The sequence below is a fragment of the Takifugu rubripes genome, chromosome 11, assembly GCF_901000725.2.
Source record: "Takifugu rubripes chromosome 11, fTakRub1.2, whole genome shotgun sequence".
NCBI lineage: Eukaryota > Metazoa > Chordata > Actinopteri > Tetraodontiformes > Tetraodontidae > Takifugu > Takifugu rubripes.
The window spans coordinates 3608811-3630848 of NC_042295.1; the positions used below are offsets into that span (position 1 = coordinate 3608811).

At 42.1% G+C, this 22038-nt stretch overlaps 2 protein-coding genes across 4 annotated transcripts; both read left to right on the forward strand.

Moving 5' to 3' along the window:
• Window positions 1-1070: 1070 nt before the first annotated feature.
• On the forward strand, window positions 1071-1606 carry tirap (toll-interleukin 1 receptor (TIR) domain containing adaptor protein; the record flags this gene model as incomplete). The annotated part of the gene is given in 1 exon segment (NM_001113196.1): window positions 1071-1606. A coding segment is annotated over 1 exon segment (536 nt), but the record flags the coding sequence as incomplete, so codon positions are not given.
• A 5649-nt stretch (window positions 1607-7255) lies between these two features.
• On the forward strand, window positions 7256-21726 carry st3gal4 (ST3 beta-galactoside alpha-2,3-sialyltransferase 4). 3 transcript variants are annotated; one of them, XM_029843839.1, is made up of 13 exons: window positions 7263-7487; window positions 7586-7631; window positions 11020-11083; window positions 11322-11393; window positions 12227-12308; window positions 12500-12598; window positions 13651-13748; window positions 15712-15775; window positions 15903-15998; window positions 17648-17837; window positions 18031-18168; window positions 20873-21025; window positions 21102-21726. In XM_029843839.1, the coding sequence occupies exons 4-13, from the start codon at window positions 11372-11374 to the stop codon at window positions 21180-21182; spliced, it is 1023 nt and encodes a 340-aa protein (XP_029699699.1). In that variant the 5' UTR covers window positions 7263-7487; window positions 7586-7631; window positions 11020-11083; window positions 11322-11371; the 3' UTR covers window positions 21183-21726. The 3 variants fall into 3 exon arrangements, 2 of the variants coding, with proteins under 2 accessions (XP_029699699.1, XP_029699698.1); XR_003890023.1 differs by lacking the exons at window positions 7586-7631; window positions 21102-21726 and adding an exon at window positions 20059-20182 and having other exon boundaries at window positions 7256-7487; window positions 20873-21011; XM_029843838.1 differs by lacking the exon at window positions 7586-7631.
• Window positions 21727-22038: the final 312 nt, after the last annotated feature.

Genomic DNA, 22038 nt, shown 5'->3' on the forward strand with positions numbered 1-22038 from the left:
CTATTGTCTATTTTATAGCAATAGCTATAGATGTTGTTTTTTAACTTTATAGTGATCAAGAAGTCTTAAATATTTCCAGGGTTTCAGTTTTCAGTGTTTTACACACAGGCAAATAAATTGAACCCTAAGTAAACAATTAAACTAAACTTGTGATCACAATTAAAATGGTTTAGTCAGATCACAGATTCTGTCAGATTCTCTTTCACATGAGTCAATTGCAGAACAGTGACAATGTCGTCTCTGGGTCAAAGATTCATTTCTGTTTTCTTCTTTATGTGGCACTTTCAACAGTCACATGTGGGTGCAGCCAAGAACGTTGAAGAATATCAGTCATTGGTATGTAGTGTTGTACACTACAACCATTGATTGATAAGTGAATTTCAATGATTGTATTTGTTTAAATAAATGAAGACATCATGCTCATTTATTTTCTATTTTTAGTGTCTATTTTTTCATGCTGACCTATGTCTTACCAACTCCCTTAAACATGCACTTTTGTCAAAGGGTTAACTGGAATGCACCGTGTGAAGCGTGAAATTGAAGCATTTTGCATGTAACTTCCGCCATAACTGCATAACTTTCAGAAGTTAAAGACTTCCTAATTTTCATCCGGTGATGTCAATTGCAGTCAAAAGAATTGCCACATTGTCAACTTCTGCTACTTGAATCTTCCTCTTATTTTCTTCAGTCAGCGTGTGAAATATTGAATGAGACAGAGAAAGAGCTATAAATTAATAGGACTCTCAAATCTGACAGAGGGATTAATCAGGCATGATGAGAACAACATGTATGGTAAGATATGGATTTCATACAAACCTCCCTGATTTGTTACTTTTATCTGCTACTCATAAAAACTCCAATAAACTTAAACATGAGTCAATAATTTTGGATGTTGGAATATAATTGAAGTTACACTACAACAAAGGTTTTCAAATTAAAAACACAAATTCTGCATAAGTTGAAAGTGTTGATGTTTTATCAGGTAAATTTCAGCTCTTTAGGTGACAAAACCTTTTTGAATGTTTTAGGGTGGTTCCAGAAAATCCTGAATTTCAGAGTGTCTTTCTCAGCCCATGACCAACACGTAGGAAAAGAAGCCAAGCAATCTTCAGGTTCATCATCCTTCTGTCCTTTGTCGTCTTCATGGACACCAACCGTGCCTCAGTCTGTTGTGGGCTCAGCTTTGAGCTGTGCCAGAAAGTATGATGTGTTCGTGTGCCACAGCTCAGTGGACAGTGACTCTGAAGAGGCTGCACGGCTGGTGTCCTTCCTGGAGGCTCCACCGCGTAGCTTCAGGTGCTTCCTACAAGAGAGGGACGAGTGTCCAGGAGGGGCCATCTCCACAGAGCTGTGCCAGGCTGTACAGGACAGCCACATATGGGTTCTGCTCATCACCCCCAACTTCCTGAAGGATGCCTGGTGTCACTACATGATGCACCAGGCTTTGGCGGAGGGAGCAATGTTCAGTCGGATTATCCCTCTTGTTCTGAACCTGTCTGACTCCCAGTATCCTCAAGAACTGAAGTTTTTCTGCTACATTGACCTCAGCGATAACCTGGACAGAGGATACTCTCGCCTCAGCGACACAGTGCACCTCTGTGAGTGAATTATGTTCACGTGTTTCGACAGATATTAAGTCTGATCAAAGGGCTGAGTGTAAAATACACACTATATGCAAATGATTATGTAGATTTTGTTTTAGCACATTACTCATTTTCATACATTCACTATGGTGTTACACCTCTTCAAAAAGGCTGAAACCAGATCAAATCAGTATTCATTCAGTACTTAGAGTTTATTCTGGTCAAGAAGATAAGAAACAAACGAGTAAGATTACAGAATTAAAAAGGAATTGTGAGATTTAAAAAAACACAGCTAATAGTCTGTTTCCTTTCTAGATTTGAAAGACTGGGCTCAAAAAGAGAAATCATCGGGTCTAATGTCTAATGAACCAAAGACAAGCTGCTGATTCTTCTGGGGGTGTTGGTGGAGATTAAAATGAAGCGTTGCCTGATCATCGAGATCCTCTTATGGACAGAAGAAAACCGAAACTAGGGTTGAAAATGTAAACGCTGCCACTAAAGAGGAGGAATATCAGCGTTTTCAGCGTGGCCTTGTTGTTTCATACCTATTTCCTTATGTGTCTTTTTAATTTGCCAATATTTATGTTGAAATATTTTTAGAATTATCAGAATGTTGAAATTCATGAAACAATGTATGCCTTATTTAGAATGACAAAGGAGCCAAATTCATCAGGTATTGCCACATCTGTTATAGATCATTTGTTGTTGAACTTTTGTGACCATAACCCCCCCCAAAAAAAATTTCTGCCAGCTGTTTGTCGTAGAGCCAACATACGGAGCTCAACAACCCCTCAGACTCTCATTCACACCTGAGGTCAGTGTACAGTAGCCAGTTCACCTCCTCAGATGTCTGTGGACTGTGGGAGGAGGCTAGAGGACCCAGAGAGAACCCGGATCCTTCTTGCTGTGCTTTAACAGTGCTAAAAACTGCACCATCCTAATGTTATATATTAAATATAAACCTATATGATATTCCATACCATGCAATGACTTTCTTGAATTATGAAAGGTTGTTTCATACACAGAATAAAATTGTCAAAGCTATAAGACTATTTGCTCCCTTTCTACTTGCAACTAGTATCAAATTCAAGTCAACTTTATTGGCGTCTGTTACAAAGAGGCTTGTCTCCGAAAGCTTTAGAGATACCCCCAAACAAGCAAGAGAATCCAGACAAACTCTCTCAATCAACAGGAATAAATCTAGAGCGGGACCAGCTCATTTTGTGGGGAACCTCCCGCTGATGGTATAAAGAAGGAGGAGAAGAGGAGGCAAGGCAGAGGAGAGGAGAGGAGCTAAAATTTGTAAATGTCTGGTGATGTGAGCAGTTAATAGTCAAAGTAAGAGAAACATAATGTGGAATTGAGAGAACCGAGGTGCAGGAAGAGGGAGAGCCTGGGGAGAGGTGGAGGAGGCAGGCAAAGAACATCAGGGTAGGGACACAGAGGAGCTTTCCAGAGGGTGAGGATGAAGAAAACATGAAGAGACAGCGAGAAGAAGAGCCACAAAGATGGCAGAGGATCAAGGTGGATCGAGGACTGGAGTGAGGACACACACACTTGTTTCCCATCATCCCACAGGTCAGCGGACCTCATCTCCTCATGTTGCGCGTTGTTTATATATTAATTGTTAAATTTACCACCATCTTGTGGTGGTAAATTCATCGCGTTAATTCATCATCAGAACACAGGCATCATCATTTAATTTCTTTTTCTTTTTCTTTCTTCAAACAACAAAGCACAGCAGCCATCAACTGTCTGATGGCATATTTGGAGGTTTGATTTTATTGACTAATGAAGATAGTTTCATAACAAGAATAACATTAACATGTGAAAAGTGCTTTTTGAGACTTCCATGGGTTGCTAAAGATACAGTAAAAAATTGCTTTTATTCTTATTTTTTACACCTTTGCAGCGTATTTAAATTAATGAACGTTTATTACCGTGTGGTGAAATATGTGTGTAGTATATTTTCAATTCCTCATCTTGTTGCTATAGTGGATTTAAAATAGCAGATGTGTATTTATTTATTTATTTTATTGAAATAAACAACCCTTACATTATTTGTTAAATGACACAAATTCTTGTTCGGCCATCAGGTCAATACAGCAGTGCGCCAGTAGATGGTGATGTGTCGCCATTGTCGATGACAACATCATTCATGTGCTAAACCAGGGGTCGGCAACCCGCGGCTCTGGAGCCGCATGCGGCTCTTTTGCGCCGCCCTAGTGGTTCCCTGGAGCTTTTTCAAAAATATGAAAATGGAAATTGTTTTAATATAATTTCTGTAGGCGAAAAAACCTGACACACATTCTTAAAGTTTTCCAATGCTGTATAAATGCGTATAATAAATATTTAATTTCAACATCTCATTATAATGGAAGTTAAACTTAAAGCGTCATCATACAGCAGAGTGGCCACATGGTGCGTCATTCTTTCCAGGATGCGCTGCAGGGAAAATATTCATTTCATCATGAATGCTCATTATGTATTTGTAGCCTACTTATCATTTGGAAAGTAGGCTAATACAGCTAATATAGACACTTACAGCATGTGTTGCCTTTATTATAAGGCTTTTAATTTTTTGCGGCTCCAGACAGATTTGTTTCTTGTTTCTTGTTTTTTTGGTCCAATATGGCTCTTCCAACATTTTGGGTTGCTGACCCCTGTGCTAAACCAAAGCAGAAGCAGAATCACTTCGGTACCTGATTGATGAGTATTATACCTAAAATTGTAACACCTTCACCTCAGTCAATCAGCTTTTAATCATGACTATTCTGTTAAAATGTCTCAACAAAAACATAATTTGTCAGAGCTCACAAATGCTCAATATTATGCAGAGTCTCTACATTCTACTGGATGTTGTCAGCAGTGCAGACCATCAAACCAGAAGTTGATTTAACTGTTGTGCAGACCCACTTTAACTCGCAGATTGCAAATATCACATGGCTTCCCTTTCTCCACCTTAGTCCAAATATTCTGAAGTTTAACGATAGCAAAGTGTCTCATTGAGAACAAAATGCTCTACTGTGTTTAGCAGAATAGTTCATTTATGTAAAACACCAAAATAGAATTCTGCTCCCTGGGGGCCTTATCTGTGTGTTGCATGCTCTTCCTGTGCCCGTGTTTGTTCTCTCTGAGGTCTCGAGCTCCCCAACAGTCTAAAGACACAGATTTGGGGAAGAGGTGACCTGGCATGTCCAAACTGCCTTGGGTGTGAATGTGAGTGTGAGTGGTTGTTTGTCCTCGTCTGTTGCCCTGCAGGCTCCATTTAACTGCATATATCCGACCAAGTACTGAAACTCTGATCACTGACTCATGTTTCCCGTTGTCTTCTGCTGCACTAGCGTTGAGGCTCTTTTCCTGCCTCCATCTCTTTACAGGTGCAGACTTTGGATCGTCTGGTCAGATCAATAACTTATCTTCATATTCTTGTCCAGCTGCCCTGTTTGTTCATGGCCACGTGTCTCCTTCTTCTTCCCTCTGGATCGATGTGGTGAAGAAGAAGATCCTTCAGGTTGGAATATACTGGTCACCGAGCCACCGTAATCTCAGCTCACTGTGGTTCCTCTCTGGATCCTCAGCTGTCATGGGAACTGCTAATATGTGTCTTGTTGCTTCTGGCTGGTTTAGCCCTTGACATTATTTCAGCCCTCCTCTTTGTCACATGTCTTGACACATTGGAGACTGGGGTTTTCCTCCCTCTCCAGTCTGTCCCTCATCTTACCGGTTTGCCCACAGCAACGTGATGGAGGTAGTGCGTCCTTCTGCAGAGTTGCCAGAGCCTAGCTCTGGAGTCTTCCAGTATCAGCCATTTGTCTGGCCTTTCTGGTAAATAAACAAAGTAAAATTATGAACAAAATGAAGATAATATCAGTGCTAGGAAACCTCAGATTGTATATTTACCATCCTTTTAATGCACCAACAGAAATAGGATTGGTCTATTATGAGACAAAGACAAAGAAGTTTGACATGTGTCTGTTTGACTCATCTCAAGATGAGAGATCATCCCCGATTACCACTGTCATTAAAATAACGACTTAAGTCTTTGCCTCCAGTCACACCTAGCAATGTTGGCATACCACATGTTGACACACACCCTTGGTTCAGTTCATCTTGAGTCACATTACCTTTTACAGCCTTGTACTTTTGCTGACCTACTGACCTCCGAGCCTGCTGACCCTCTCAACTCTACAGTTTATTATAATTATTATAATTAATGTATTTCTATGATCTCTGCCTATTCTTTCCTCTACCTGTCCTCCCCCCTTCTCCTCCCTCTCTACCCAGCCGCCCATCAGCAGGAGGGTCCCCCTACATGAGCCTGGTCCTGCTCAAGGTTTCTTCCTGTTAAAGGGGAGTTTTTCCTTGCCACTGTTGCTTGTGGGGGGTCAGGCCCTGGGATTCTGTGAAGCGCCTAGAAACAATTTTGATTGTAACAGACACTACATAAATAAAGATTAATTGATTGATTACAGCCTCTGCTGGTCATCACATTGCACACCCATATTTTCGAGCATATGTGTTGGGGGATTAAGCCAAATAGGAAGTTGTATTTCCAATGCTACAATATAGATTTTCCCCCAAATTATTCCACCCATCATCACAGCCTGGCTAGTGTCTTCACATCTCTCTGCTACAGTAGGATATGCATACGTGCATGCATAGCAGCAACGGGTGCAGTCTCATCAAAACCTTATAGCAGTCACACATGATTTATGGACAGCATAAGTTAATTATCAAGAGTTGCATTGAGGGACACGACCCTTCAGGGTCCCTCAGATGATTTACAGAACTCTGACTCTCAAGACATTTTTGAGCCAATAAACTTTACAGTCTTAATCTTCATGTTTACATCTGTATTAAACAATTTTGTTGCCAGCAGATACAAGTACAAATCTGGAAAAGTGACTGTTTATACACTGATTTCCAAAATCAATGGACAGGTTATGACATTTTTCTCTAGATTTGCGACAAAAAAAGGGTTAAAGCACATAATAGATTTGGCGTTGTGCTAATTGTTATATGTTTCCATAGAATATGAAAGTGAGGTCAAATTAAATTAGCCTGGGAGTTGCTGCTATCAGCTCTGAAAGCGATTTACAGCATTACCGCCAACAACAACAGGACCCAACAGATGTGCTTCACTTTGGGAGATCTCCCCGGATCCTCACTAAATAGCTCTCCACCAGAAAAATCACACTCATTAGCTGCGTGGAAAAGTGCATTAACCTACACTTTTAGTCGAACATCTGTTTTACAGCCGGATTATCAGCAGTTCTGAGATATGGAAATGACGCCTTCACGGCCCAAGAACCGCCGTTAAACCCCCTTCTTGAGTTAACAGCGTTTTCGTGAATTACGACGGCTTCTCCTTTTCTAACAGCAACAGAAATGTTGCCTTTTATTGATGAAACCAACCCGCAGGCCTCCTGGGTGCATCTTGATAGCGAACAGATTATTATTTTTAAAGTGATATTTTTAATACAAAACGCATCATTGCGCAACGCGTGCGCCAAGCGCTCCAATGTCACGTGATCACCGTTTTTCTGGGGCTCCACTGGCCACTGACAGATTCATTCATTTTAATCTCGCACTACCAGTGTAAATTCAGAAACATTTATTTGAAGCGCTGTGCACGTCTTGGTTCGCACCCGCGGTTTCTCTTGCTGCGCATGCGTCCCAGAGGACGGGAGCGCGCTGCACCAAAGATCCGCTACTCGGTCCCTTGGACCCGTCAGACCGCGGCCAGGCAGCTCTGGGCGTCTTTCATGCCCGCATGACATCGACCTGCGTTTGCGCACGCGCTCCAGCCACACGCACACTCGTCGTTTCCCGACGTTGCTGGTGAAAGCATCGCAAAGTTGGCGGCGGGACCAGCGGGCCGTTCACGTTACAGCTCATCCGGTAAGAACACGCACGAACTGTAACAGACATCACTGAATCGGATTCAGGAAATAAACAAAAACCAAACGTTTTTCCTGTTTTCTTGGCTGGAAACCAAGACGAGGAGGAAAGCGACTCTCATTTGAATTCACACTCTCTTGATCTGTAAGTCTGTGCGACACATTTTTGGCCATTATTCAAAGTCCAGGCCAATATTATTATTGTGGGAACTAGTAATAATAACCGCAATAATAATAAGTCTCGGTACTATTAGCAGTAGACGGCAGGAATTCAAAATAGAATGAAAAAATGGCTACAAAGAATCTTAAACTTCAGTCCCAAAACCCCAGAAATATGGGTATAAAGTATTAACTTACACAAATTTGAACTTTTTCAGCCCACAATTGCAAAATGTGGAGGAGGATTTCCCTTTTGAAAAACGCAACTTTCCAGCGTATTTTAGAGCTCTCGGTTTTCATTGCTCTGAATGTGACTCACATTTACTCAATAGCTTCTTCTGCTTTTTTTTCTATTTTTTGTTGTGTAATGAGCATTTGGTACACCAACAATAGTATACCACATGCTCATTACATACTAGTATACCACCAGGCAGCCTATGTAAAGACCATGTATGCATTTGTTAAAGAGTAAACACTAAATACAGCTGCTAGTACATAAAGCTTTCCTGGGTCTTTTGAAGGATCAACAATGCAGCCATCGAGGACCGGGGGTTGCTTTCTAAAAAACTTATGTTTTGTGTCTCTGGTCGGTCATCAGTACCCTAGTTCCTACCCTGCTGCCAATGCTAAAGAGGCATGCACACTCCGGCCATGTGGGGAGGGTATGTTGGGGGGTGGGGGGCATAAATGGGCAGTTATAGAAAACCATTTTAAAATAAACATTCATTGAACTTAGGGGACCCAGCAAACCTGCTTCTACAAATCTTACCAATAACAACCTGGATTGCTATGTTCCTTCTGTAGTCCAGATCATGTGATTAAATTGATTAAAATGATTGATCAAATACCAATGCTTGATGACCCCGCAACACCTTAGATGGTAAATCTGAGGTAGGCTCACACTAAGTTAACATTTGTCAAGTGGAATCTAAGGAATTTTTGCAAGCATCTGTTCCCATATTCTCCTCTGGCGTGCCTTGCTTGTCCTTCATAACCTTTGTATTTTTCTTTTGTCTCCTTTTGAGTTGGACACATTGTTCGGTCCTAGTCAGGACTTCAAAAGAAGCTTCATTAAGTCTTCCAGGAGCCCAAACAAACAGTCAGCTCTTCACCGAGGGAATGAGACCCAACTTTCACTGTACAGCTACTAACAAGTCACTTTCCTAATTATTCTGCTTACAGATGCTCAATACCTGTTGAAGGCTAAATACCCACGGACGAAACAGTTTACAGTCCACCCACAAAGTCCAGTTTACTTCAGTCGTAGTGTGCAAACATCCTGATATCAAGCTGATTCTCTCCTCCAACAAACAGCAAGCGCCGTGATAATAAGCAAACTCACTCACTCACTCACTGTCAGATGGTTTTAATTCAATAGTTGCAGATATAGTAGAAGTACCCTGTTGATGACTTCAGCCCAAGGCTGAATCACATGCTGCTGGCTAAGAAATTTGGAAGAATGAATAATCTGATTAGCATTAGTCAACTTTTAAGTACTTTTCTTTATAGTGTTTAGATTTGTCTTCCAGAGCTCTATTTGTCAGCTATTTTAAGACACATGGGTGGATGCCTGTTTTAAAGTTCACTATAAATTATTGATCTGGTACTGCATAGATAAGGGCGTTAAAATAAACATTAAAAACCTTTATAGTTGCCCAGTGTTCCTGTTTTAACTGGCAGTTGCTGCTAAAGTCAAAAGCTTTGGAATCATCCTCCTGTAACTTTAGTTTTAAATGCGGTCAAAAGGTCACAAATGGGCACCGGATTTTGTGCTGCCGAGTGGATTAAATTCTGGGATTATGTGTTTGAGTGTCAATTTTCTGTCGTGAACAAAATACATGTAAATTTTTTTCTAATGGAGAAGAATCATCTCTTGGGTGGGTGGGAGGGGGAATTCGCTGTTATTTATGTCTGCGGTGACCTCATTATAAGGGCTTGATTACTGTAATCCTGCTAAATCTCACATAAAAAAGTGTTCTGTATTTAACAATGGTGATCAAAAGACATTTAAAAAAAAAAAAACAATTCCTGCTTATCAATGGAAGACCTGTAAAACTATATTTTATGTGCATTTAACTCTGCTGTATCTAAAAAAAGGTTTAGCGAATCCTGCCTGCTAACCATTGTCGGAGTTCCTCACAGGATTTATCCTTTCATTTTGCCCACCATTTTACAGTATTTTACCAATTATGTGAATTCACGTTATGGATGCGACGTGTTGTAGCGCTCGTGTGAGCTGGGGGCACGAGGACTTTTGTTGGTGTTTTAATTATGGTTCATGAATGCATTTGTAAATAAGATGGTGTCTAAATGTTGCGATGGCATGTTCATTTACTTCCGTCAAACTGCATTCTGTTTTACAAGGATAACTCTTAATTGTTAGCCCTGGAAGTGAACAACTGGGTACTGGGAAACAGTTCTGCTCTGTCCAGCTGTTTGGAGGAGATAAGTGTCACAGAATTGACTAAGTTTGCTTGGGGATGTTTGCTAATTCCCGATAGCTCAGATGAGTTAAACGTGAGTTCCAGCGGTGTAGACTATGTGTAGACTATATATATATAAAAAAAAAACTCCTGTCACCACCTGCCTATCATTGCAGTCAGTATTAGTAATCCACAGAGATGCCCCCCCCCCCAGATGAAATTCATTCAGCGGGAGGGGAGGGATGATCTCCACCAACACTAGATCTCCACGAGATCTAAAAAGTAAAGCTAATGTAAGAGAATTCATGCAGATCTAACACAACAATTAGTCATTTATTTTAAGAATTATAAAAACTATATTGATAATTTTATATCATACATTCAATATATAGTATATATATTTGGTAGTGTCTATTTTAGAATCAATTTTTATATGATGCAGTAATAATGGGAGGGAGTATAAAAAGTCTTTACTTCTTTTTTGAATATTGTATAGTTACTTTGTCATATTTAATCTACATATATTTTTTAATTATTTTTTAAATTTTTATATGTGGTCAAAAATAAATATGCAATTTATAAATCAATCGACAAACAGGCCAATAAAGTCCGGCAAGGACACCTCATCATTTACACATCCGTATTTACTTTTGCTTCGTGAGTGTTATTAAATACATAAGATAAGAGTGAAAATGTTGCAGATTGGATTTGGCCTTGAATATAAAGATCATAAAAAAATAATTAATTGCGTAATGGGGACCTTTTTGGGGTAAAATAAATATCAATTAAAAGATAGAAGGCAACCATACAGGGTTATTTTTTGATATGGTAACCTCAGTGCAAATCCATGCGGATACAACAAGCGGATGCAAAATTCAACCAAGCAGCAACGATGTGAATTATCTCGCTGTGTGCAGCTGCGTTTACATGTCCAGTGTGTGTCCTCCACAGGTTTCAGGGGCGGACTTGTGTCCACAACACAGGATCTAATCTTCAAAAATGAAAGAGGGAAAAGGTAAGATCATTGGTCCATTTGCAGCAACTATGGATAAATATGCTTAGGATGAGCTGAAGCAGGCAAAATACCTGACTTATTTAATGAGGAAATCAAATGCAGTGGAGATTAAATCCCCTCTACGGCCATCCTTCACAACAAAATAGAAATTCAGAGGTACATTTCTGTGAACTTGCATTAGTTCACCCATTAAAATGTGTTAATAATGGTTCTCGCTCCTTTCTGTGCTCATCAACAGGATGATCTTATGCGCTGTGCTGACATGAGAGCACAGAGCAGCATGTGAAAATGTTCCAGAAGGCAGGTAAAGGTAAGTAAAAGATTAAATTTAGCTCACTGCTGTTTAATGGTAACGTTATTGTTTGATGGAGGTTTTTTAGCTGTAGATGTACTGTAAAGAGAAACAGAGGAAGAGACTCTGCATTTAAGAGTCAGATCTGAATTTCAAATTGACAGTGAGAGAGGAACAAGATGTTGTTCCTTAGACCTATTTTTGTATCCCCAGTTTGTTCTTCTTCCTCTATTTCTGTCTTCTGTCTCATCTCTATTGATCATAAATATTGGACCTATTTTCTCCTCTACCGGTCCTCCTCCTCTCCTCTCCTCTCCTCTCCTCTCCTCTCCTCTCCTCTCCTCTCCTCTCCTCTCCTCTCCTCTCCCCTCTCCCCTCCCTCCCCCCCTCTCCTCTCCTCTCGTCTCCTCTCCTCTCCTCTCCCCTCCCCTCCCCTCCCCTCCCCTCCCCTCCCCTCCCCTCCCCTCTCCTCTCCTCTCCTCTCCTCTCCTCTCCTCTCCTCTCCTCTCCTCTCCTCTCCTCTCCTCTCCTCTCCTCTCCTCTCCTCTCCCCTCCCCTCCCCTCCCCTCCTCTCCTCTCCTCTCCTCTCCTCTCCTCTCCTCTCCTCTCCTCTTCTCTCCTCTCCTCTCCTCTCCCCTCCCTCCCCTCCCCTCCCCTCCTCTCCTCTCCCCTCTCTCCTCTCCTCTCCTCTCCTCTCCTCTCCTCTCCTCTCCTCTCCTCTCCTCTCCTCTCCTCTCCTCTCCTCCCGTCCCTTCTGTAAAGCTCCTAGAGACAATTTTGATTGTGAGAGACGCTATATAAACAAAGATTAACCGATTGATTGACTGATAATCAATTGATTGTGTTTTCAGCACCGTGCCTCCTAAGGCTTCTCTTTCTTCTCATCTTCATCTTCTTCATCATGTACTACTGTTCCTATGCTATCCTGCAGAGGTAAACACACACACACATGCATGCAGTCCAATTTCTTTTTCTAAATTCAGCTCTTATAGGGCTGGTTTGGTCAGTTCACATCTGCCCATTTAGCTTTTTTCAAGCAGTCTCTGCCAACCAACTGGCACGCTGCATTTCGTTTAATGGATTCAGCAGCCCTTTTTGTGCCAGTCATGATGATTGTCTTTCAGCTATCGAGGCACCAGCCTCACCAGCCTGTCCCTGAACAGTAGCCAGTCTCCGTGTGGTGGCTGGTTCACCCAGAAGAAGTGGGAGAGACTTAACTTTAAGTGAGTAATGATGTGTCTGTTTTTGGAAGGAAGTGGTTTATTAGGCAGAAGGCTCAGCCAGCACTTTTATTTGAACTTAAGTTGCCTGATTATGTGAAAGATTGTTTCAAGTGTGAAATGAAAGGCATATTCAAGAGCAAAAATGACAGTTGTGATATCGCTGTGCGTTGATAAAGATGGCTGATTTTCATGGAGGCGGAAGTGTTGGACAGGAAAGAGTGTGTTTTTCTAGATGAAAGAGGAGTATTTGCTTCGAGATTGCCGGCCAAGCAGGTTCCACCTTGTAGATTTATCACTGGTGCACATCATAAATAAACTCCTCCATTATCAGTTTGCTGAGCTGTGTGTTCAGGGGCTCCATCTCCGAACCTCCTCCAAGGTTGATTTCTTCCTCCATTCCTTGACCTTTCTCCTCAGAGAAATGCGACGTACCCTTCTCCCATCACGTCTCGTGGTTGGATTTTTGCATTCTGCGCACAGCAGGGAAGCTTCCAGTCCAACATTGCAATTTCTCCAATTAGCCCCCCGAGAATCATCCTAAACTCCTGCTATCTGGAAAATGAGGATTACAAACGTCTAAAAGACTCACCGTCAAAGATTGGAGGCCACAAACAGTCGGAACCCAACGCATGCTAACACAAAGAAGCAACAGTTCCCGTCCTGCAACCTGCCGCCGTGGTTTCGCTCCACAGGCGCTCCGACTGTTATTGTTTTCCTTTCTCTCCCCACAGCACAGAAATGCCAACAGAGGGTTTTAATGAGGGAAATCGTTACCGAATGACATCATGTAATTGGCTGGTTTGGCTATGCTGAGCCTGGTTTACCTGCGTAATAGATACCAGAGCTCTGTGGGAGAGTCCATAAAACTTTTCCATGCAGCAGTAGGAGCACTGTACCATTTGGCATCATGGCAGCTGTTGTTCATTGTGCAACAGCAGTTTCCTGCATGCGTGTTGTGACACTTCATTAAAATGCTCCTGCCACTGGCTGTGAATGTCTTTGTGCGGCTGTGCTCAGCTGTAATTCTTGCTCGTTTTATTTTGTTAATGCAGCGTCAGCAGACGGACGCAGCTCTTTCTGAAACTCAATGATTACTTCTGGCAGGAGCGTCTGTCAACACGTGCACTACCGTATGGAATGAAAGGCAGCGGTAGGTCATTTTTTACATCATTCTGTCCATACCTAAACTGAGTTACTTTATTCCACATATGTATCAGATATCAGTATGTAGTCGTTATGATTGTTTTATTAACTGTATTTTTAAAGTGCAACAACAGAACACAGAAACAGAACTGGGGCTGGTTTCAGAAAACAGTTTCACAAATCCAGTTCAAGTCAGTTACCCTGGGAACCTACTATGTGAAACTAACCGGGTCGCTGGCAGGTTTTATTCAACCAACCCTCTTTCTGCTGCTCTCCAGCTGAACCTGCAGACTGGACAATGAAAACTTTATAATTATAATCAGTATACCGGTAATTATTATTTTATTATAGTGCTAAATAGAACAATTAGTGTTTTTTCTATTAGATTTAGTTTTCTTACATTTATTAAGGAAAAAATAGTCTCAGTTTCTTTCAGAAACTGAACATCTGTGTTTGACTGTGGGAGATCCCAATCAGTATTTATTTAGAAACCAGAAATACATTTTTTCTTTCTTTCTTTCTATTTCATTTATTTCTTTCAGAAACTCTGACTGTTTTTTGTTTGTTAGTGAAATTTTTTGTTTGTCAGACGAGGCACGAAAAGTATTATTTTCTGTCACAGCGCCCCCCTCTGGTAATAATGATAAACGGAATTAATTATATTCAGTACTAAATCAAATCAGGTGCCGTTTGGAAAACACTACTAATGTGGATCACACAATACTGGAAGCAAATTCAGTTGTGCGTCACTTTAACATCTTAATCATGTGATTAATGACACGATTAATGTGGAGTCTGTAGGGTAGCAACAAAAAACAGCAAGTGGCCCTAACCCTACCCCCCCCCCCCACCTAATGCCTAACCATCACCATTTTCCTTTATTCCTTTTAACCTCTAAAATCACTCATTTGGACTTTCTATAACCCCACCCCAGACACCTGTTCCTAAGCCCCAACCGACCCCACTCAACCCAAAAAACTCGACTCCCACCTCTAACTTGTCTCTTACTCTCTCATTCTTAATTACTTACTCCATCTATCCTCAATTAATCTTGTATTTTCCACCCTAACCCTCAACCTCCCAACCCCCCCCAAACAAAAATTCAACTCTGTGGGAAACTTCTCTGCCATCCTTAAGGAAAAGCTAAAGGACGACCCCAATCCTAACCACTAATGAGTAATGATGCTGAGCCCAGGATCATATTCAGGGGTGCAAATGCTCAACACCTGTCAGGGGGGATTCATTTTAGGACAATGAAATAATTTAATTACTGAGAACCCCCCCCCCCCCCCCCCCCCCCATCCCTAAGCAGCTAAGCAGTTGTCTTGAGATGAATTATCTCTCATGTTTTCCTGTACTTCCTGTTTATTTTCCCGTTATTTTCTAGACTACTGCGATCATTTTTTCTTTTTTTTTTGCCACTTGTTGGCAAAGGCGTGTTTTATTTTTAACCTGTTGCCATGGTGACTCATCTTATCTGTGTTTTTGGATCCTCATGCGCGAGCTTCACCTTCAATTTGACTCACAGTTGGTTGAACTAACGTTTAACGCCTGGTCTGAAACCCGAAAACTCAGAGTTGGACAACCTCAAGTTCAGGCTTTTGACTCAGAGTTTGTGAAACTTGCTTTCTGAAACGGGCCCCAGTTAGAAACATCTTAACAGTCCGACAAAGAGAGCAAGAGCACGGCCTTTATAGAGAGAGGAGGTGGGCACCGAGACACAGGTGAGTCTGGAGGAGCAGAGGTGAACACAGGTGAACCAGGGACATGGAGGACAAAACCACAATGGACAAAATCCCATCAACAAAGAGAAAACACGTCTGTCTTAACTTCTATTGACGCGGTCCAAACTCTGGACATATATCTGTATTCTTGCTCTTACTCTGCACCTTTGTGTTGTGTGGATTTCAATTGCTCGTTTGGCCAAGTCTTATTTTACTCACAGTCTTGTTTTGTTTTCTCCCACGCAGAGCTGATGCTGCTAAAAGTTCTCGCTGTAATTCCAAATTATGAGATTCCAGCCAAGATTGAAAAGTGAGCAACCGTTACACCTTCTCTATTTTCACCCTTCATGTCATTTTATTGGTGGAAACATCCCCGTGACCTGGTTACTGACACATGTAGCGCGCGGCGGCTGTGTCTTTGTTGCTTTTGTCAACAGCCTTGAATGCAGAACCTGTGTCGTCATAGGCAACGGCTTTGCCATCAAAAACAGCTCCTTGGGGAACAGAATCAACAAATATGATGTAGTCATTCGGTAAGCACTGACACCTCTCATTCATTCATTCTTTCATTCATTTATTCATTGCTGCTTGTGTCTGCTAAACCCAACAATAGTATTTTTTGTACAAATGCCCTTAACCTTTTGGATTATGTGGAAATTAGGTTCAGACGTCTCCTTAACTTGTTTTTTGAAAGGAATGTGGTGTGAATTCACTTGGCTGTATGTTCAAGATTCAAGATTCAAGAGTACTTTATTGATCCCTTTAGGGGGTGTCCATCAGGGAAATTAGCATCTCCAAAGAAACGTACAGCACTGTACAAAATTTCCCACCACCATTACACCCCATTAAACCTATTAAAGATAATAAAAATATAATAAAATAAGAAATAAAATAGAATAAATTAGAAATAGAATATGAATATAAATATAAAACTATAAAAATGTTCCAGGTTAATATTAAACATGATCCAACTGTTGGATTATTTGACCCTTGCACGGCGCTGTTCTTTCAGCAAACATTTAGATTAAGTCACGTTCCTTAAAGGAGATGAGAAAGAATTCAGTCAGGCCCCACAAAGGTTCCCTTTAAATAAAACTCTTTGCACAGTTAAGCTCTCTCATCCGGCCACGGTACACTCGGGCTTACAAAAGCTTAAAATTCCGTGACCCAATCGCTAACATTTGTTATTGACATTCAGAACTCATAGAGCTGGCATCAGCGGGCCCTTTCTGGAGCACCGCTAGGCTGGTAAAGGTCTTTCGGGACTTTTAAAGTGGAAACTAATTATTTCCCCAAACAAGGTGCAGCCTTGTTAGACTGCCCCGCTTATTTGGCAAGATTTGATTTAAGATGTGTTGTTTGAAAGCGGTTCTGCCAAGAATTCCACAATGAAGTGCAGGTCAAGCTGAAAGGCCTGAACACTGAGGGCATTTTCAGTTTAAAGCCAGCTCTCTCAGTCACGGGTGACCTCAGTATGGAAACATGCTGTTTCCATTTCAGACAGCCAACATGAAGAAGTCACCTGTGACCACAGCCGACAGGTGTGAAAACCTTTGGAGACAGAGGGGCTGATACCAACAACCTGCCGCACTACAGCATCGCTAAAGCTTCGGTTCCTCTGTAGCATCTATATTCCTCTCATACTTGGAAAAAAAAGAGCTGTTTATAGCCTTTGTGTAGCACAGTCGCATTAATTTGGCTCTCAATTAGATGGAAAAGGTACCAGGCCTTTATAATTGACACCCATCGGTGTTAATCTCTGCGAGAGCCGGATCACAGCCCTCAGTCGCGGTCTTTAAGTCACTTTTAGGTCAACTTAAAACCTAAATGTCATCGCATTTGGCTTGGTGTTTGCCGTGCAGTGAGGGAGGTGGCACTTACTTTAAACTACAGAGAGCAGGAGGATGTGGTCCGTTGATGTTGAGGCCGGCTGGTAGGTTGCAGGATGCTCACATGCCCCACATCCTTTATCAGATCTGCACCACGGCACGTGCGCTGCTGCGAGAGCAATGCCAAATGTCTAATCACACCAATTAAACTTAAGTTTCTTGACTTGAAGGGCAGATTTGAGAGGATGTGGGGGTGGAGCAGAACGGAGCCAAGAAGCCTTTATGTCTACAGGTGTCTCGAAGTTTTGTTAAACACTTCAAACTGTTTCCCATTGCTGGCCTCCCTGCATCAGGTTGAACGAAGGCCCTGTGAGAGACTATGAGGACGACGTGGGGAACAAGACCACCATGAGGTTCTTCTACCCCGAGTCGGCTTCTCACAATCCTGATCTGCACAACGACCCCGACACCCTTATGGTCCTGGTGCCCTTCAAGCAGCAAGACCTGCGCTGGCTCAAAGAGATCCTTTATAATGAGAAGAGGGTATGGATTACCTCTTTATGTTTTCCATCTCTCTTTGGTTTTTCTTTTTCTCTCTCTCTCTCAAAGACTGTTTTCTAGATCCCTGTCAGAATCTATCTGTCGTCTCCAGCTATGAAGGGATCCCCTCGTGACACCTGTTATGGAACTGCTTGTGCTGAACCTGTGAACGGTTTACTTTCTTTGCATATTCAAGGTCAGAAGAGGTTTTTGGAGACCACCTCCTCAGGTCTGGCTGGGGGATGTCAGTAAAATCCGAGTGCTGGACCCCCACTTTCTGCACCAGACCGCCGAGATGCTGCTACACATGCGGCAGCAAATTAAGGGTCGACCGGTGAGCAGTGACACACCTCAACAACGAATCCAGTTCTATACTGACTGAGGTTTTTTTTTTAAATACACATAATATCCCACACTTAACTAGAATGTAGGTTTGTTGCAGTTGTGCCTTTTCTTCTTCTCTTCATGTGCATGTGTGTGTGTGAGTAAGTGTGTGTGTGGGTGGGTGATTGTGGCGCATGGGCTTCCTGTTTCTACCACCCCCTCATTTATCCGGCAGCATGTTGCTCTCAGAGGGGTCCTCGCTCTCCTTCTGGGGGCCAGTGGTTTCTCTGGTGGGTGTGGTCCCGGGGTGAGGGGGTCTTGTGGGGGGCGTGGCTTCCGCCGTTGTTGGAAGCGTGCTGTCACCTATCGCTGCGGCGGGTCTCCACCTCAACCATTCTGCCCTGGGGGGATTGTGGGTGTCCTCAGGATGGTTGACCCTTTGGTCTGTCCTATCCTGCGGGGGTCATTCTGTGTCTGTGTCACTTGACTGCCTCCTGGGTTGGCATGGGGGGGGGCGTTCAGGTGGCACGCTAGCACAAATAACACACATCGCACACAGACACAGACTAACATTAACACACACCATATCTAGACATACAAAGAGATAAGGATAAGAATAAACACAAATGGGAGGTTTTTTATCACATTTAACATTTCAATTCCTTTAAAATCGTGAACAGTCTCCTGAACGCAGCCATGTAGGATTTCCTTTCCACCAGAACCCTTTTTTCCCTCCTTTCTCTCCATTTGGCCTTTAACTAGTCCCCTCATGCATATTGATAAGACTGGCTGGAGCCTCAGCTGATTAGCCACAGCGTAATGAGCGATGCGTCTGGACTGACAACTAATTAGGTTAACCTGATTAAAGGGACGAGTTCCCCCGTCGTCACACTGCTCTGTATTTCACAACACTTAAGATTTTGCTCGGCTCTGCTTCATGAAGCCAAAGAAGGCAACAACATTAGGGAATTTTAATACACTTTCATCCAAGCACAGCAGGCAAAAAAAAGAGTGAATTTGCACAACAGGACTTGTGTGTTGTTCTGTTGGGACCATCTGTTTTTGTTTCACAAATTGGATCTCATCTCCCACTTTGGCTGAGTTTGATTAGATTTTGTAATACCCTGCGATTCAACTTAAGCTATTACTCATGTCGAATGGCGCTTTTATTGGCCTGTTGCGTCGCTGCCCAAGAGTGAGGATGGACGTGCATTCGTTCAACTGGGGAGTTCTAAACGTGGGCGCCAGCCAAATTTGGTTTTAGTCCTTCATTGTTCCCTCACTTGACATGTTTTCGTCTTTCTGTTTTTTTGGGGGTCAAAGTAGCGTAGTAAAAATAACAGATTCCTCTGGAAAAGGAAGGGTGGGAGAGCGCAGCTGCTACAGGCAGCCCCAAAAGGATTGAAGGGGGGGGGGGGGGCAGTGTGGATGGTAGAGGACGCGCGTGTTGCTCTAAACTGTCCTTTATTGATTCATGTTTTATGCATCGTGCTGGACTGAAGCTGTGCTTCACTCTCACTCCTGAAAACCCGAGCTACTGCTAAACTAGCTCCTCTCCTCATAACAGGGCCATGCGCCGGTTTTCGCAGTCTTACAACCTGTAAATCCACTAAAGCAACAAAAGTCGAGTTATGTGGAAATTATTACGTCAAGTTGGAAATGAAGAGCGTGCCACTGCGCATTCTCGGGCGTTCAATAGCACCTCTTATCAAGAACACAACGCGTACCACCGCAGGACGTTCGCACGTTTCTGCAGTTTTGTTCTTGCAGCAATATGAACTGAGTATGAGTAAAGCCACATGGAGGGTGTATTTCTGTTCTTCGCCATGGCAACATATGTGCATGCTCATTTTCTTTCATCTTTCTTTCCCTTTATCTCTGTTTTTCTTCTGAGTAACAGTGTGAGGGCGTCAAGATGGGATCCATACCCCATACTGGGCCTTAGATAAGGGGATCTTCCTACCTCTGGGAACAAAGATAAAGATGGGATAAAGATTGACATGATCATGCAGGCAAAGAGCAAAGTACGTGGCGGTCTTTGAGCATGAAAGAAGAACACAAAATATCTTAAATCACTCATCCACAGAAGTTGTAGTGTTCAGTGGGACCTGGTTATGTCATTTTGAGCCAAGGCAGATGAGAAGGAACTCAGAAGACAAGAGCATAACTGCCCCATTTAATCCAGTCTAGTAGGTCTTTGTTTCTTCTTCCAACATGATTGTCAGCCAACAGATAAAACCTGATCTCTCACCAGAGAGATCTCCCTAATCGTAGTCAAGACTCCATAATGAGTCACAGTTCCATATTTGTAGTGATTTACTACAGTGCAAAACACCAAGTCTCTTTTCATTTTTTCCATCTCAGATCAGAGTAAATATTTGTCTTTGTGCTAAACATCCTCCGAATTAGTCAAAAAGAACATGCATTGATTCCTGGGGGGCAAACATCTGAAACATCTGTCCACCCGAGCTCGGACGAACGTACTAACGGGACCCTCTACACCCTCTGCTGGTCTTCTCTTGTTACTACAGGCTCATCTCAACATGAAAACAGAATGCACTTTATTTATACACACACACGCACACACACACACAGACACACACACACACACAGTTTTTACCAGCACACCTTACTCTTGAGCACACATTTTGATACAAGACCTTGAGTCCATGATTCCGAAACCAGTTTTAATGACGTTTTTTTTTTTTTTTCAGAATCTTGTGCACCCTACCACCGGCATCCTCGCTGTAATTGTTGCCCTCAACTATTGCGATGAAGTCCACATAGCAGGTTTTGGTTACCCAAACTCAAAGAGAGAAAGCCAGCCCATCCATTACTTTGGACGCGACACCATGAAGTCCATGCAGGTGGTTTCTGTCTGGTCTCATCCACCTGCATTCCGTAAAATAACGTTTTTGACTGATTCTTTATTCTCTGCTGCAGAATTCTTACCATGATCTTGGTCATGAAGCTGAAGCCTTGAAAAGACTCCAAGACTCAGGAGCCATTTTAAAACTGCACTGAGATTTATGATGCCTCCTCATCGGGATTTATGTGCCTTTTTTCCGCTGGGTCATCACATTTTTACGTCACACATGGCTTTCCTTTGTTTTTATCTGTTTAGCAGCTACAGGTACAATAGTTTTGATAACTGGTACACGGCTTGAGTCAGGATTTAATTTCAGGCTTACCACACTCGAATATTCACATGCTGTCAAACAGTCAAATCTGGGAATAAACACAGTGCTTCGTGTTGATTTTAGGCTCATATGATTCCTGAATGACATATTAAAGGAATAGAGCTGATTTTTAAGATAAAATTAAATTATCTGAGATTATTATTTTTGGAAGGCAAACACATCATTATAATTAGCTGGAATGGGGATAATTTTCAGACTGAAAATACTTTTTTGTATTTTCTCATGTTTTTTTTAATTACATCAAATGTGTTTAATTTATTTAATCTTTGTGAAAATAATCTTTTAGAAAAAAGATACTGGTAACGGTTACCACTGGATATTTTGTATTGCGCAAAACTAAATAAATATTTGAATGAAGGTACTTTAAATTATATCTGGTTCTTTTGTCGTTCTTAAATTCATCTAATTTCATATGAATTGCAGGAAAATTCTGGCCTTTCCAGTTCATCATCACCGTCATCATCATCATCATCACGTTGATGTTCATTGTGACCGCTAGGTGGAGCCAACCCCCTGCTGTGCACCTACTGCAGCTCATCTGACGCGCTCATGCTGCATGTAATTTGTTAGAGCCCAAGGTAACAGCAAAACTAGCACAAGCACGTGTTTTTGGAACATGTGTCCGACATGAACATCTGGATGGCCACAAATCTGCACAATGCTAATTATCAAGTTGAGCT

Bases quoted from the DNA above. Each gene is read 5' to 3' on its own strand.
- st3gal4 (XM_029843839.1), top strand. From the start codon at position 11,372: ATGTTCCAGAAGGCAGGTAAAG. The intron at 11,394-12,226 runs GTAAGTAAAAGA...TTGTGTTTTCAG, and splicing joins GTTCCAGAAGGCAGGTAAAG to CACCGTGCCTCCTAAGGCTT. The intron at 12,599-13,650 runs GTGAGTAATGAT...TTGTTAATGCAG, and splicing joins TGGGAGAGACTTAACTTTAA to CGTCAGCAGACGGACGCAGC.